At 37.9% G+C, this 15,589-nt stretch overlaps 2 protein-coding genes across 2 annotated transcripts; one reads left to right on the top strand and one right to left on the bottom strand.

The window, feature by feature from the left end:
• Positions 1-1,001: 1,001 nt before the first annotated feature.
• Positions 1,002-2,039, bottom strand: LOC106143021 (MKRN2 opposite strand protein). The gene is made up of 4 exons (XM_013344984.2): positions 1,906-2,039; positions 1,737-1,814; positions 1,353-1,560; positions 1,002-1,235 (listed from the first exon to the last, which is right to left on the bottom strand). Exons 1-4 carry the CDS (start codon positions 2,028-2,030, stop codon positions 1,002-1,004), a joined length of 645 nt encoding a protein of 214 aa, XP_013200438.1. The 5' UTR covers positions 2,031-2,039.
• A 1,425-nt stretch (positions 2,040-3,464) lies between these two features.
• On the top strand, positions 3,465-15,588 carry LOC106142989 (protein eyes shut). The gene is made up of 22 exons (XM_060946010.1): positions 3,465-3,570; positions 4,089-4,261; positions 4,596-4,744; positions 5,164-5,394; positions 5,738-5,851; positions 6,117-6,285; positions 6,530-7,538; positions 7,748-8,061; positions 8,337-8,526; positions 9,236-9,387; positions 9,712-9,848; positions 10,176-10,427; positions 10,704-10,877; positions 11,095-11,302; positions 11,523-11,677; positions 12,033-12,233; positions 12,504-12,689; positions 13,015-13,143; positions 13,767-14,006; positions 14,265-14,443; positions 14,718-14,988; positions 15,217-15,588. The coding sequence occupies exons 2-22, from the start codon at positions 4,128-4,130 to the stop codon at positions 15,378-15,380; spliced, it is 4,758 nt and encodes a 1,585-aa protein (XP_060801993.1). The 5' UTR covers positions 3,465-3,570; positions 4,089-4,127; the 3' UTR covers positions 15,381-15,588.
• The last annotated feature ends 1 nt before the right edge of the window (position 15,589 follows it).

Below are 15,589 nucleotides of genomic sequence, written 5' to 3'. Positions count from 1 at the left end.
AAAAATGGAAAGATATGTACTACAACCTTATTAGTGAATACTTGGTAAATATGTTTCTACCTAAATATTAGGGTCGATATCTCACTGTGTGGTTGTAAATATCACATGTTTGTAGGCTTTTTATTTTTCTAAGTATGTAGTCAACCTCTAAAATTTACCGACAAAGTACGTAAAGTACCTATTAAGATATATTCATATAAAGCCATACAGTGATATACAAACCTCAAAAAAGATGGAAGATCAAATGCTATACGTGGTAATACTGTGAATGCCAATCTGTGTAGTGAGTCACGTGCAAGGTGGCTGACCCCTTCAATTCCTTCAGAATCACACATCATACTTTATTAAAAGTCATAATTTGGTCATTGCACAGTACGGGCAAATCTTTATGCTTGTATCCTACTTATAAATTAACTATTCAAAGGCTTTTTGGACTTTTTACAAACATACAAAGTCAGTAATGGCAAGATTCTTGTTATAACTTAAATATTGTTAAACAATAAATTAAATTCAAGAAAACATCAAAACTAAGAAATTATCACAATCTTTGGTCTTCAATCTGACCAAAACAAATACCTTTGTCTAAATTATGCTTATAGTGCAATATTTGTCTTGGACGCATATATACAGCGAATTACATAATAAACTATACCAACTTTGAATTGTTATTTTATTAAGTGGCTTAATGTACCTGGAAGATCAGATCGTGAGGTGAGTTTCCAGGAAATACAATAATATACCATACACAATATCCAGATATTACAAAAAATATATACCTCCCTTACTCAATAAACAAAATTGAAAAAAATAACAAGAAATAAATACTTATACTTAAAAACCTTAAGAAACCAACCAAAAGGCAAAAACTATTCCTTGTTAAACAAACATCATTGGTCTAAATTAAATGCACTTGAATTTAAGAGCCTTACACCTAAACTAAAATACATCACAGTTAATACTGAATATGTTTAAATAAATACAATAAAATATTTTATAGCCTATCATTGGTTCTGTACGAAGAAGCTCTGCCTTTTGAGTTGTCGGTAAAGTGAAATATATTTCCCTGCAGAGGATGTTCTAGGGACAACATATTGCTTGCAGAACAACTTGGGGTCCTGAGCCTTTTCAGAGAGTTCACCGCAGTCTAAGGCCCGTAGGAATGCTAGTACAAAAGTAAAACAGTTGTGTCTGTCTTCATTGTACCTTTCCGCCCCCCACAATGGACTGAGACTCACCTGAGAGATTTAGAACAATTTGGTAATTAGTTTTTTTAGATTTAATTACTAAACTAGAAATTCAACTACTTTGTTAATAGATAAGTCACACATATTAATTGTAACTTTCATACTCACCTTCAATAGAACACTATCCCATATTTCATTCCAGAGTTCGTCAAACTGCTCCAGCAGCAGACATTGGTCCCATTCAGCCGTGGTGTCTCGGCAGCTCCACTTCTTGGTGTTTGTATCCACACCTCGAATACCTTCTTCATTAAATTCTACTACACAACCAAGGGAATTGGTTACTCCTATGTGCAAGTCTTTAGAATTGTAATAATCACTGAAATAATTGTTTAAAAATTTATATATTGACACAGTTTGGACAGGGAACACAGAAGACCATTAATTAAAGCATAATACAAATGCAACAGCTGCAACATTTCAGATTCTACACAATCTAGAAGTCTCAATAAAAATGACCAACAAGATACTTATTAGAAAATGTGAAATACTTACTTAAGAAAATCTCCATGAGTAGGTTTCATAACAATTGCCCTTGGATGCTGGGAGGCTTTTACAAAAGGATAGGGCACCCTGAAAACAAAAATAGGGCACTTAGCAACAACAAAAAGTAAAGCAGTAATAATACCTTCTATAAAATTATGTTATTTTAAATTTCAGGTACCTGAACGGCAGCAGATTGTAGTCATATCTGTCTAATTTTTGATGGCATACAGGACATTCTTCTGGAATAATAGTACAAAATACTTTGTGCTCACAATGGTGGAAACAAAGGATACCAGGATCCATTTTCACTAGTTAGCTTTAAAGCAAATTTCAATAAAAACTACCACATAAACTACTTTAAGACGACCGCAAATTATCGTAGCAGGTCTCGTTCTAATTAAATTTGTGGAATAATGAATAAAACTGAACAGAACTTATATAGATACAACAACGATTTCATTTCGGCGAACCTTTCATTTCCGGATAAGAAACGTTTTGAACATTGGTTGATTGAATTCACATATACATATGTTGGTTGGATGAAAGAAGAAAGTTTCGAGTTTTGTCATTTGGTTTTGACTTGGATTTTGTCCCGAACCTCCCTATATATAAAACAAGCTAGCAACACTAAAATACAAATGAAAATAGTGGTGCCTATTTTACAGACAATATAAAATTCTCGCTTAAAACAAATATCTCTGATTTTATCTGTAAATAATTTAACCAAAACAAAGGTTTTATATTTTGCCAAAATTTGTTTTACTTTCGAACGTATTTGACAGCTTCGCCATCATTGGATGTCAGAAACAGATGATTGTAATGTATTTATTTCATTGGTTGCGGCTTGAATAGGCGAGGATTCACATTTTTGGCGGTAAATTTAAACGTGATTTAAGTTCATTCGTTACAAACATACAATAATACAAATCTTTTACATACATTCATACATATAGTCACATCTATATCCTTTGCAGGGCAGACGGAGCCAATAGTCTAGAAAAGACTGATAGACCACACTCAGCTTGATGATAGAATTGAGATTCAAATAGTGACAGGTTGCTAGCCAATCGCATAAAAGAAGAATCCCAAGTTTATTCCAGCCTATGCCTTAGTCGTCTTTTACGACATCCATGAGAAAGATAAGGAGCGGTCCTATTCTTTTACTTATTAATGCCGGGAACCACACGGCACAATTTTTTTTTATTAATAATCAATTTATTTATTTATTTCAAATTATTTTACCACAGATTTCGATCACAACTTACTTGACACCTATGAACTAACTTTTTAATACATAAAAGTTGACGCATCAAACAAAATCTGTTACGAATTTTGTAAATCTAAGCACATAAAAAATCAGCAGAAAGACTGTTTATTAAAAGCTAAGAAAGTGCATAAAGCTATGTACTTAGAGATAACTAGGTAGGTACTGTCGATTTTCGATAAACCTACCTAGTTAGGTCTTATCATGAAGGACTTGTGCTTTTCGAAACCATTGTTAATAAATATGCCTTATATGATACAAAATGAACGTTGGTTACCTAACTTGAACTTTTATTTAAATGTATAAATATGTATAAATTTTTATCTAAGTTAATTGTGTTCGTGACCTACTGCCAGCACTTTGTTGATTATACTGAGCCAGTGTTGGAATTTTGTCAATAATTTAACGCCGAGTGGTTCCTTTAAAACGTTGTGCTTTACCGTTACCATGGCGAGAGCGACCACAACCACACCTCGAGAATAAACGAGGTTACAGTTTTTATTCAGTTGATTTAGTGTCATATGAAATCAGTAGATAGGTAGCCTATTTGAATTGGAAATAATTACAGTGATTTTGAATGTAAGTAATGACTGCATACATGTAGGTGTTGTAAACATTTTGATATTTTAGTAAGTAGGTACCTATCTTCTATCTTTAAAACTTCTATTTAAACATAGTATAAAGTATGATTGTAGATCAAATTAGGTATATATTCATATATTTTTAACAAGCTTTGAAAATTACCCTCTCCTTCTTCGTACTAATGTATCTAAATACTTACTTATTAATTTCATGGATATAGTTTTGGTTTTACATGAAAGACGAACAAACAAATACAGTTTCACGTTTATAATATTAGTATAGATTAGTCTACTTTAAGAAGAAAAATAATTTTATATTAAAATAAATAATTTCTATCTCTCTATTTAACCTTACCCTAATTTCCTTGAAAGTCGTTTTCCCCGAATGTATACTTCTAAGAAAGCCGTGCAAAAATGAAAATAATTTGGAACGAGTTCGTTTATATCTCTAGTATAGTCTCGTAGAAGTAGAGTCCCGTCTATCAGGAAAAATAACTCACATACACACCAATCCAGCGCAAGATGTCGTAATCGCTAAGTCCGAGCGAAGGCGCTATGTCGCGGGATTACAGCGGAGCAGCTCTTCGGGTCACATGTTGGCTGTTGATGGCAATCCGCGTCGTGTATGGCGGCGTCTCCTGCCTCAGCAACCCTTGCATGCATGGTATATGCATCGACGATATAAACAGGTGAATATTTGAATTATTAACGATCAATAAGAGATTCTTTCAAGTCACTTAAATAGGTACCTATTTTTTTTTTATTATTCATATGAGAAAGCAGTGACGAATGATTACAAATAATTTACGACATCCAAGTTATGCGCTTAACAAATGTTTCTCTTTTTTTAAAATAATTAAGGTCTTTAACTTTCCATACTCAAAAATCGAATGACGTCAAGAGATGCAGTGCATTCATCTATGTAAATGCCTAAGATGTTATAGGTTAACCTGGTTAACTATGATATGAAATTATACTTGTTATTACAAATGAATATTTGATCTCAGTACTTCTTCTTTACAGCACTTATTCATGTTATTGCGTGGACGGCTACACAGGCGTCCAATGTCAGACCAACTGGGATGAATGTTGGTCATCCCCCTGCCTGAATGGGGGAAGCTGCATAGATGGAATAGCGTCATACAACTGCTCGTGCCCTGACGGATTTATAGGTAAAGCGAAAAAAAAAACATTTCTAATATAACGAAATTAAAGTTTTGGCATATAAGAAAAATTACCGTAGATATGTGTCATTGTAAAATGCGACCAAAGGCTAAAGTTTATATACGAGTATTTTTGCAAAGGAAGTCCACACCTATATAGAATAAATACTAAAAATGTACCTTTTAATGGTGAATTTCTTTTCGTGATCAGTATTGCCGAAAATTAGCCCATACAAACATACAAAAAAAGTTAAAAACTTTAACTCTTTGTATTACGTAATAGTATAAGTAGATTAGATAAAAACGCCACAACGAAATCGTTCATAGAGCACTAATACATATTTTGCTTTGCTTTCGAACGAGGCAATAATAAAAGCTTAGTAAATTTTGGATTGTTTTTTATATATAGTGTACTTAATGTTTTTTAGGCGACAATTGCGAGACCAACTTCAATGAATGCGAGTCGAACCCGTGCCTGAACAATGGCACTTGCATTGACCTGACCAACGGCTACGTCTGCTCCTGTGTTCCTGGGTTCTCCGGGGACCACTGCGAGGTGGACATCGCTGTGTGCAACACTACCGGGGAGGTGCGCTGTTACAACGGTGCTAAGTGCATCGAAGGACCAGGGTTCAAGTTTTATTGTGAATGTTTGCCAGGTTTGTGTTTACGTTTATCTGTTATTAAATTTGTTTTGTAAATTATTTGCCTACTTACATAAAAAGGTAGGATTTTAAAGGGCAACCAATGACAACAGCTGTTTTTACACCTATAAGGAATCTCTTTCAGACAAAGAAACATGGCCCCCTGTTTTTACACACTAAAACTATAAAGGGACTAAAGTTTACAGGTATAGCTACCGTTGAATCAACGAGCACAACATATTTATCTTTACATAGTTCACTCATTGACATAGGACGTTCAAAAGTTCTATGATTTGATAATGGCGTAACCTATCTTTTTTTATTTGTCAACGAAATAACTGGTAATACTATATTTCAGGGTGGGCTGGTCGGTACTGCGAGGACCAAATAGACGAATGCCAGTCGAACCCGTGTCAGAATGGTGGTATTTGCATTGACATACACGCGGATTACATGTGTGCTTGTGCTTTCGGTAAGTAAATAAATTGTTTATTGAGGAAAAAACAACTTTCTTTTGTTTTAAATGTCATAATGAGAAAATATAATTTTATATTTATTTTATACATATAATAAGTCATTAAGTAAGTTTAGTAATTGATGAATCTTAAAGGCATTTTGCGTCCTATTTTTGCCGAATTTTTCGTAAGGTCTTTAAAAATTCGAATTCTTATACCGATTCCATATACCGTACTTAATAATTTTTAAAAGTCGTTAACTTTTCATAACGTATGTTTCAGGATACACCGGCAAGAGCTGCGAAGTACAAATTGAGTTTTGCGACGAGAATTCATGTAGCAACAATGCCTTGTGCGTGGTGGAAGACGGTGTAAGGGTATGCTACTGTGTGCCCGATTACCACGGAGAGCGGTGTGAGCTGCAGTATGATGAATGTCTTCTTGGACCACGGTATATTTATTTTAGTCCATACTGTGATACGAGTCGTTAAAAAATATCGCATCTTTGTTCCTTAATGGGTACTAAGACATCATTTGAGCTTATGTTCCACTTTTTATCTCGTCTTCTTTGCACCTGTACAGATTGAATTCACAGGCTACAAAACCTTGCCCTTAGACTCTATAATAGATTACTATATTAGAAAGCCTGCTAGCTCATCAATCAAGTGATGAATTTTATTGAAATATCGTTTCAGATGCATGAATGGCGGTTCGTGTATCGATGGAGTGGACAACTTCACATGTTCATGTCCCCCTTTGCTCACGGGAACTCTTTGTGAATGTTTGATTTTGGAAGATGGGACCTACGATTGTGAATATGTCAGTCCCACACCTATCACTAGTTCAACCGAACCAACGTTTTCTTTATCTTCTTTACAAGAAGAACTGAGTTCTACTGAAATAATAACAGCGTACACTCCAATATTTAACGATAGTACTTCAACGACCCCTCCTATAAAAGAAACAGAAATGACTACAATAACTACCACAGTTTTACCAACAGAAATTGTAACTACCACCGAATTGACACTAACAGCTAAAGAAATAATAACAACGATAAACTCTGAAACGGAAACAATTCAAACAACAGAATTCACAGCTACTTCAGAAACTGATACCACATTAACATCTTTAACTGCAACTGGTGAAGTACCGACAGCTGTTACTATAGATTCAGAAAATTCTAGAACTGATATACCAACAGAATGTAAAGAGAACTGTGAGACAACCGATTCAACAACAAATTTGGTGTCAGTAGACACAGAAACTACATTAACAGAAATAATCGTAGCAGATACAACAACAATAGTTACGACTAAAGAAACACCAGAATTTCTAACACCGATTACAACTGAGACAGAAATAACAGATGTGACTACATTACCTTCAAATGAATCGGTTTTTACAACAGAATCATCTACACCTATTGTTTCATCGTCTACATCACTTATGACAACAGAAATATCAGCAGAAATGACTTCGACTCCCAAAGGAGATGTTACTACAGAGAAAATGTTCACCGACACTCCAACTGAACACGCGGCAACCGAACATCCTTTGACAACAGAACACTCGACAACTGAAGTCATGGAATCGACCACTAGTTTTGAAACTTCCACTTTGTATACCACTCAACAATATGAATGTTCTGATTCGATGTGTCACAATCATGGAAACTGCATCAATACTCCGCATGGCATTCGGGTAAGTATCATATTATGTGGGACTAGAGAAATTTAATTTGTGAAATTTAATTCATTCGATTAATTTTAATAAAATTATGTTCGAGTTTCGGATATTCTCTTTGAATATTCCGTAATATACCTAAACTACCTACTAACTAACTAGGTACCTACTAATTAATTACTTTTTTACTAGCCACCTATACGTTAACATATTTTCCATACTTTTAGTGCCATTGTTACTTCAACTACGCAGGACGGTTTTGCGATGAGACAATCACAATCACCTCGGCAGCTTTCGGAGGAAATTCATTCATAACTCATAAATTGAGTAATGAGACATCAATAAGTATAGAATTCAATGCTAGAACTCTCATAACAGATGGACAAATAATGCACGTCGATATAGCTAAAGGAGTCTACATGGAGTTGTGTATGATGTCTGGGCTACTGAAATTTAAATTTTCCTGTGGATACCAGACCATGCTGTTGAGTGAACTGAAAACGTTTGTCAATAAAGGGTATCCTATGAAGATCGAAACCAGGTAATGATCACAGCCAATACCAATTAGGTACTCTTAAAAGTTTATTCTATGCTTTATGCTAAAGAAATCATTAATGTATTCTACCATCTAGTACTCTTCAACATTCAACTTGATTACGGATTTAACAACATAGCTACAGGTCAACCAGAAGTAATATATAAATTTAACATCATAGAAAAATGTTACTCTTTTTGTTGATAACTAAAAGTTAATTATTTCGTTAAGACGAGCTGTTGTTTCTCCTAGAAAATAAATTAAAAAATTCTTATTTCCAGATTGGATCTCTACTTACAAGAACAACATTGCAACGCGACTCTTCGCTTGAACGACACCGTAGCAATGAGTGGGGGGCAGGTGGCCAACATCTCGAGTTTGGACCACAACACTACGCTTTACCTCGGCAATGCACCCGACGTGAGAGACGCTGACACCAAGCCATTTGTTGGCTGCATCAAGGATCTGATTGTAAGAAATTAAATATTGTTTTCTCGTTTTAATTGCTCTAATAGGTATTTATTGATTAATGATAAGATTTACACCTTATGTAATATAGTAGAAATTTAGGTGCTACTAATAAGGGTACGTTTCTAAAGGGCTATATCACAACAAAAAATGATAGTTCTTAATTTTAACATAACATACAAGAACAACATGATTATAATAATAATTCATGCATCTGAAACGATCCTACTACTATTATAAAGGCGAAAGTTTGTATGGATGTTTGTTACTCTTTCACGCAAAAACTACTGAACTGATTAAGATGAAATTTGGTATGTAGGTAGCTGAAGACCCAGAATAACATATAGGCTACTTTTTATCCCGGAGTTCCCACGGGATTGATAGGGTTTCCATGCGGACGAAGTCGCGGGCGGCCTCTAGTATTTCAATAAAATTCATCACATAATTGCCTAAATTTAAAAAGAACGAACTCGTTGATGTCTTTTATATAAAAAAAATAATCAATACTAATCATCATTAATATCATCACAATGCATCATTAATATCAAATTGTTATTATACCTACACATCGTTATATACTCTTTCGATTTCTAAACGGATTTTTGTTATAGTTATTACGTGCTTACCCTTACCCACAATTAGCAACCTAATTCGGCTATGTCACCAACCAATCAGAAGCTCTCAATCATTTCTTTTGATTTTCGAACCACAGGTAAATGGAGAGAAACGGTCCGTGTTTGGAGACGCGGTGGAGGCTGGCGAGGTGAGCGAGTGTTCGTCTCTGGCGTGTCTGTCAGCGCCCTGTCTGAACGGAGGGTACTGCAACGATAGCGGAGATGGATATACCTGTTCCTGCAGTAATGGGTAAGACTTGGTTTGGTTGTTTCGTTAGTTCCAGCAGAAAAACATATAGTAGATGTAACAAGGGCTGTAAGAATCTAAGAATCGTCGGATCGTCTATCCACATTAAAAATAAGATTATTATGAAGGATATCATACAGGCAGGGATACATTTATAGACAAAGGTACTATTTAGGGGGTCAGATGGGCAGCCTATATAAAAATCTTTTTTTTTAATTTTCTGTATTATAGTTGCTTCTAATATACTTACTTAATTTTATTGTTTCTATTTGTATACCACATAAATTTTAATAAATAGGTTTAATTTAATAATTGTCCTACGTACAGTTGGAGCGGTTCCCACTGCGAGAGCTCCATATGCGAGAACAACCCGTGCCAGTCAGGCGGCAGTTGCGTGCGGCACCCCGGCAGTGGATTCCTGTGCCTCTGCCCCTACGGGAAACATGGCATCTTCTGCGAGTATAGTAAGTTGGACCAGTTGCTCCGGCCGTCGCTGTGAGAACTTCATATGTGAGAAACGAGCAATCAGAGTAGATATTACTCAGCTTCGGAAAGCAAGGCCATCTTCTGCGAGTATAATGAGTGTTTCTTTTAATACTTGGGTCTAGATCAGGGCGATGACATAGCAAGGCGAGCCGTGACGGAATCGTCAGCGTCCTGTAAATAGGGGATGAGTAATTGAACTAAGGATAGCAATAGAAAACAGCTCAAATTCGACCACAACCAACAATAAATGTTATCACAAGTAAGTAATTTATAGAACAGACAAGTGACATCCTCATTCATTTCAGATGTGGAAATAACCCGACCATCGCTGGCCCCAATCAGCACCGGCGTGTCATCATACCTCATCTACCCTCTGTCTCCGATGGCCCTCAACTCGGACCGTTTAGACATCCGCCTGCGCTTTCAGACCGCGGACATGGAACAAATCGCGTTGCTAGTCTTCGTGGGGCAGGCGGGTCGCCATGACTCGAGGAGCCAACATCTAGCTCTGACCTTTGTCAAGGGATACATTATGCTGACTTGGAATATGGGCAGTGGTTCGTATTTCTTCGACTAGTATAAATTAGTTACGTTTGTCAAAACAAAACAAAACAACAAAACCTCAAAAAAGAATTTTTACAAAACTTGGAATGTAGGTAGTTTGAAACGTCTTTCACGTTTCAAGACTACTGGGTCTAGCTTCCCCGCAAAGGATATAGACGTGATTATAAGTATGTATATAGTTTGAGACTCAAGCTTAAAAGAGGTTACGTGGGAGTAGTCGTATACGTCTTCAGTATCTACTTATCTGTATCTAGATTTTTTACGGCTAGGTCCTCGACGTGTGTTCTCATCTCGGGCCCTAACCCCTCGTCGCGGAGGTCACACCGTGCGAGTGTGGAGGAGAGGTCGCTCGGCCGGGTTCAGCGTGGACAACCGCTTCAACGCGTCCGGCAATGCGCCCGCGCACCAACCCAAGATGGCCTTGTTGCCTTACGTCTATGTTGGTAAGAAATTTTTCATTCATCGGTTCAGGCATTTTAGAAGTCTGCTTTTTTTATTACTAGCAAACATTCATATGATGGTGCTTTTAGTGTGGTTTTCAATCCTACATATGTAGGATTGAAAATACCACACTAGTTATTCAAGTTACCAGTTGCTTCCGCACCTTTTAATGCTTTATCGGCTGAAGATTTTATACTAGTCTTTTAATAATCTATCCAGGAGGCCACCCATCCCCGGGTTTCTCGGATCTTCCCCACGACTTGCCTCTCCACTCTGGTTGGCGCGGCTGCGTGTGGGACGTGGCGGGCGCGGTGGGCAGCCGGCCCGCAGCGGGGCGCGGCGCGGGGCAGTGTGGCGTGGCGCAATGCACCGCTAAGTCTTGTAACGCGCCGCACGGAGTGTGCATACACTCACCAGCTACTTATGGGTATGGACTCTAAGAATCTACCCGCTTCTCGCCTAATTATTACAACAATGAGATAACAGAAAGTTCTGAGACTAGAAATCCAGAAACCAAATCATTAAAAGTTCCTAGAAAACTTTTGACTCTTACAAACAATAACGCCAGCTTGCATACATTTAAAACAGTAAAATCACATAATCTGTAGGACAAAGAGATCAAAGCGTCAACATCCCCACAATTCTAGGTGCATCTGCAACGAAGGCTGGTTTGGCCCCACGTGTTCCTTCCGCCACAGCGTCTGCGGCAGCTCGTCGCCGTGTCGCGGGCGATGCGTGCTCACGGCATCAGAGCCACAGTGCGACTGCCCCTATGGAAAGACGGGCATTTACTGCGATCAAGGTATCTAAGCAACTCTTGCAATTAATTCAAAATATATCTGCAATGAAAGCTGGTTTTGCCCCACGTGTTTCTCCCATGACAGCATCTGCGGCAGCTCTTCACCGGGTAGCGAACGATTTCTACTCACAGCCTCGGAGCCGCAGCCGACTATGGGAAGACGGGGATCTACACCACTATCTATCAGCAACAATCCTAGTTCTCTAGTTTGTGTCAAAAGTGGTTAATAGAAATAATATTATAAGACGTTTTCTTTAGTAGGTTCGAATGTTGAAAATTATCATATTACAACCTGAAAATTCTTATTGGTACTTATTACTTTATCTTTAGCCTTATTCCTTACAATGTTTCGTTTCAGATCTCATCCCAACAGATGTTCTGTTCACTGGCACTCGATCCTATGCCCAATTATATCCTCGGCCAATCTCCAGCGTGAGCTTAGCTTTTGAAGCAGAGATCAAACCGAGTAAAGAACGGGGACTGATCGTGTTTGCACAAACCCCACATTTTTACACCGCATTATCCCTACAAGGAGGTCTTTTGGAGTACAGGTGGACAGGTGAGAAAGTTTTGTGACATATCAGGATCATCCCATCACCAACCTATGGCTTTTCCAACCTCCGAGTTATATCAAATAGATATCTCTATATAACTAACTATAAATAAATCAAATTTAAAAGATGCTACTCTCGCGTTTCAGACATCAGGTAACTACAATGTTATTTTAAAACTAACGTAGATTATGTACAAAGGATCTTCATCGGCTCATTTAAGTATTGTTAACAATTTTAATGTAATAATTAACTATAACCTTTCAAATCATTTCCAGATCGTCTATCAGGCTTGACGTCCCTGGTTCGAAGTGGGGTAGTAATATCGCTCTCACAATGGCACAGCGTGAAGGCGGGTCGCTATGGCAGCCGCCTATACGTGTGGGTGGATGGAGCCATCAGCACCGAAGCTATGAGAGCCCACGCCTATCCACACACCTCCAGCAACGCTACTATATTCTTAGGTACCTATATATATGTACTTCTACTGATAACTAGGTATCGTCGACACGGAGTCTTCGTAGACTAGAAAAGAGTGAAATGGAGTCCAAGATGGTTCTGTAGAATATAGAAAAAACCTAGGCTTAGGTACGTAGAATGAAGGAAGACGAAAGTCCGGACAGAATAGAGAAAGAAAGTGAGGAGCATTTCTACTACTTCTAGGTAATAAAAAATTATATACACAATGTTACTTCTGTATGGTTTGAAATTCACCTGTCGTCATTATAAAAGGAACTAGATTTCTGATAGGGGCCAAAATTACTAATGTACCTAAATGTTTTGTTCAAGGTGGAGCAAAGGATTTATCGACATTACCATTTAATGCGATGTCGGGAGCTGTCGCGTCGTATGCTGGCTGCATCAGAAACTTCCACGTCAACAATGTTTTGTTGACACTGGAACCTCACAACATACTGGGTTAGTCCCTTCTTTTTCTTTTGAACGAGTCATTACCAAGTTAGAGAAAATAATCAAAGTTTAGAAGAAAAGAAAGGGAGTCGGTGGTCGAATCGGTAAGGTGCCTAGTTAAAATGCGTGATGCACCTCGGACATGTACCAATGAATATTTCGAAATTATGTACTCACATTAATTTGAATACTAACCGATGCTTTTACGGTGAGGAAAAACATCGTGAGGAAACCTGGACCATGATCGTTCCAATACAGGGTAGGTTCCCGGCAAAGGTTGCGAAGTTCTGATGGGAGTCGTTACGTGTAAAAATCTGACTCACCCAAACTAGGATCCATGGTCAAAGGCATACCCCAGGCTCCTCTCCAGAGTGGTGTGAATTCGACTGAGACAAAAGCCGGGAGGAAGAAGCATCAAAGTATTAGAAGACTCCCAATATAAATTACCAAGTAAAGGGGGCAACTACTTTCAGCATTCTTATTATCATCACTAAGCCATATGGAGTCCACTGAGTTTCATCTCAAACAATTGAGAACTGCCTATAACAGCGTTTTTTGTAACCTTAAAATGTTCATGGCACAATCTATCTCGGCTTGCTTCTGTAATAACGTTCTCCCACTCAAAACTACAGAAGGTGCTAACCTAGAAGACTGTGACGGCACTCCATGCGGCGCGGAGGCGTGCGGCGGCGCGTGCGCAGTGGAGGGGGGACGAGCTCGGTGCGCGTGCACTGGCAGCGGGGTGGCGGGAGGGGGGAGATGCCGCAGGGAGGCCGCCTGCCCCTCCACGAGGTGCACGGCGCCTGCTGGCTTCTGTAGGAAGGGGAAATGCGTGTGCACCGCGGGTTATGGGGGGTCCTATTGTGAGAATAGTGAGTATGAACTTACACATGATATCATGATATCACATCTTTATCCTGACATATAATAGTCTTGAAATACTTGAAAGCCACTTTTAGCTTGCTGACTTGATGAAGGGATTGAGATTCAAATTACTTATAGTAACAGGTTGCCATTCCCTAAGTGGCTTGATTATTTTCTTTTAATGAGGGTAGATGCAAATTTGTATATCTTCTGCTTTTTATCTTACTTGATTTGTGCTTTTTAAAAATATATTGTTGATATTTCAGGAATAAACGTAACGATCCCTCAATTCGATGGTACCAGTTTTCTATCCCCAAACCGCCTGACGACCACAGTACACCGCGTAGCAGAACAAAGAGTACCCACAAAGCAATTCCGTGGCGGATATGTGGCCTTTAACTTTACCACGGCACATACGAGTGCGCTATTGTTTTGGTTGAATATGGTGAGTTCGTGTTTCACATTGCGCAGTTTGGGTACTTGTAGCTTTCAAAAGTTTAAATAACAAGCAAGACCTGGGTTCCAAACGCACGAAGTATATCGTGCGTAGTAGGTATATAGGTAACCTATCGCATAAAATATGTTAATGATCTTCGAAAGCTTCTGATTTTGATCTTTTATGCTTGCGTCAGTGGTCCGATGAATTCAAATTCCCATTAACAAATAACACAAACCCCTTGCCGACTTCTTCCCGTTGTCAATATTCCCTCAATCCTCAGGAAACGGAGTATTTCGGAATTGGTCTCGAAGGAGGCTTCCTCAAGCTCGCGTGGTCTTCTCCTCGCAACTTAACTCACGAGCCCTCAGTTCACTCCGCCACATCCACTCGCCTGGTGCCCCACGCTGGGTTCCTGTCAGATGGAGAATGGCACACCCTAGTGAGCAGGCTAAATCGAAGTAATGTTACTGTATCTGTGGATGGAGTACTGGTGTACGCGGAAGAGCCAGGCTTGAGCTATATTGAGTATGAAGACGTAGATATATATATAGGTAAGAATTTAAAATATAATAAGGAAAAAGTTTCAATAGGTCCAATATCTTTATCGTATATTTTTTTCCATAACATGGCGAGTCTTATCTAAGTAGTAACTTTGTCAAATTAAAAATAATATTCGCTCCATATGAAAACATAACTTATGTATACGTACATAAGTCTACTCAACCTTTATTTTCGAAATATTCATAATCCAAAGTTTACCCAACATAAATTATTTGCAGGGGGTATAACGGACCATGAAAGTGCAGTAGCAAGGAAGATATTTCCCCAAAATTTCAAAGGCTGCATCGATCAGATAACCAGTGATGAGCACACGTACCTGAACAACTACACAGATGTTTATAGCGAGAATATCAAAACGTGCCAATTGTTCCCTCCGACATAACGAGACTTATAGAAACAACTGAAGTGATAGGGGACACTAGATCTAGTAAAATACTCATAGTACAAAAACATTTCTAGTCTTCTAATAACCAAAGTGTGCTTTATGTAATGTAGACTTTTTTAAAGTTTTGATAACATGATTATTTTTAAAAAGTTATTGTAAAAATCTTAGAACTTGTGTTTTTATGGTTGTAAAATACAAAATTAAAC

This window comes from Amyelois transitella, chromosome 2 (genome assembly GCF_032362555.1).
Source record: "Amyelois transitella isolate CPQ chromosome 2, ilAmyTran1.1, whole genome shotgun sequence".
In the NCBI taxonomy this organism is placed as follows: Eukaryota; Metazoa; Arthropoda; class Insecta; order Lepidoptera; family Pyralidae; genus Amyelois; species Amyelois transitella.
The sequence above is the reverse complement of the archived record's forward strand: the minus strand, read 5'-3'. Positions and strand labels throughout refer to the sequence as shown.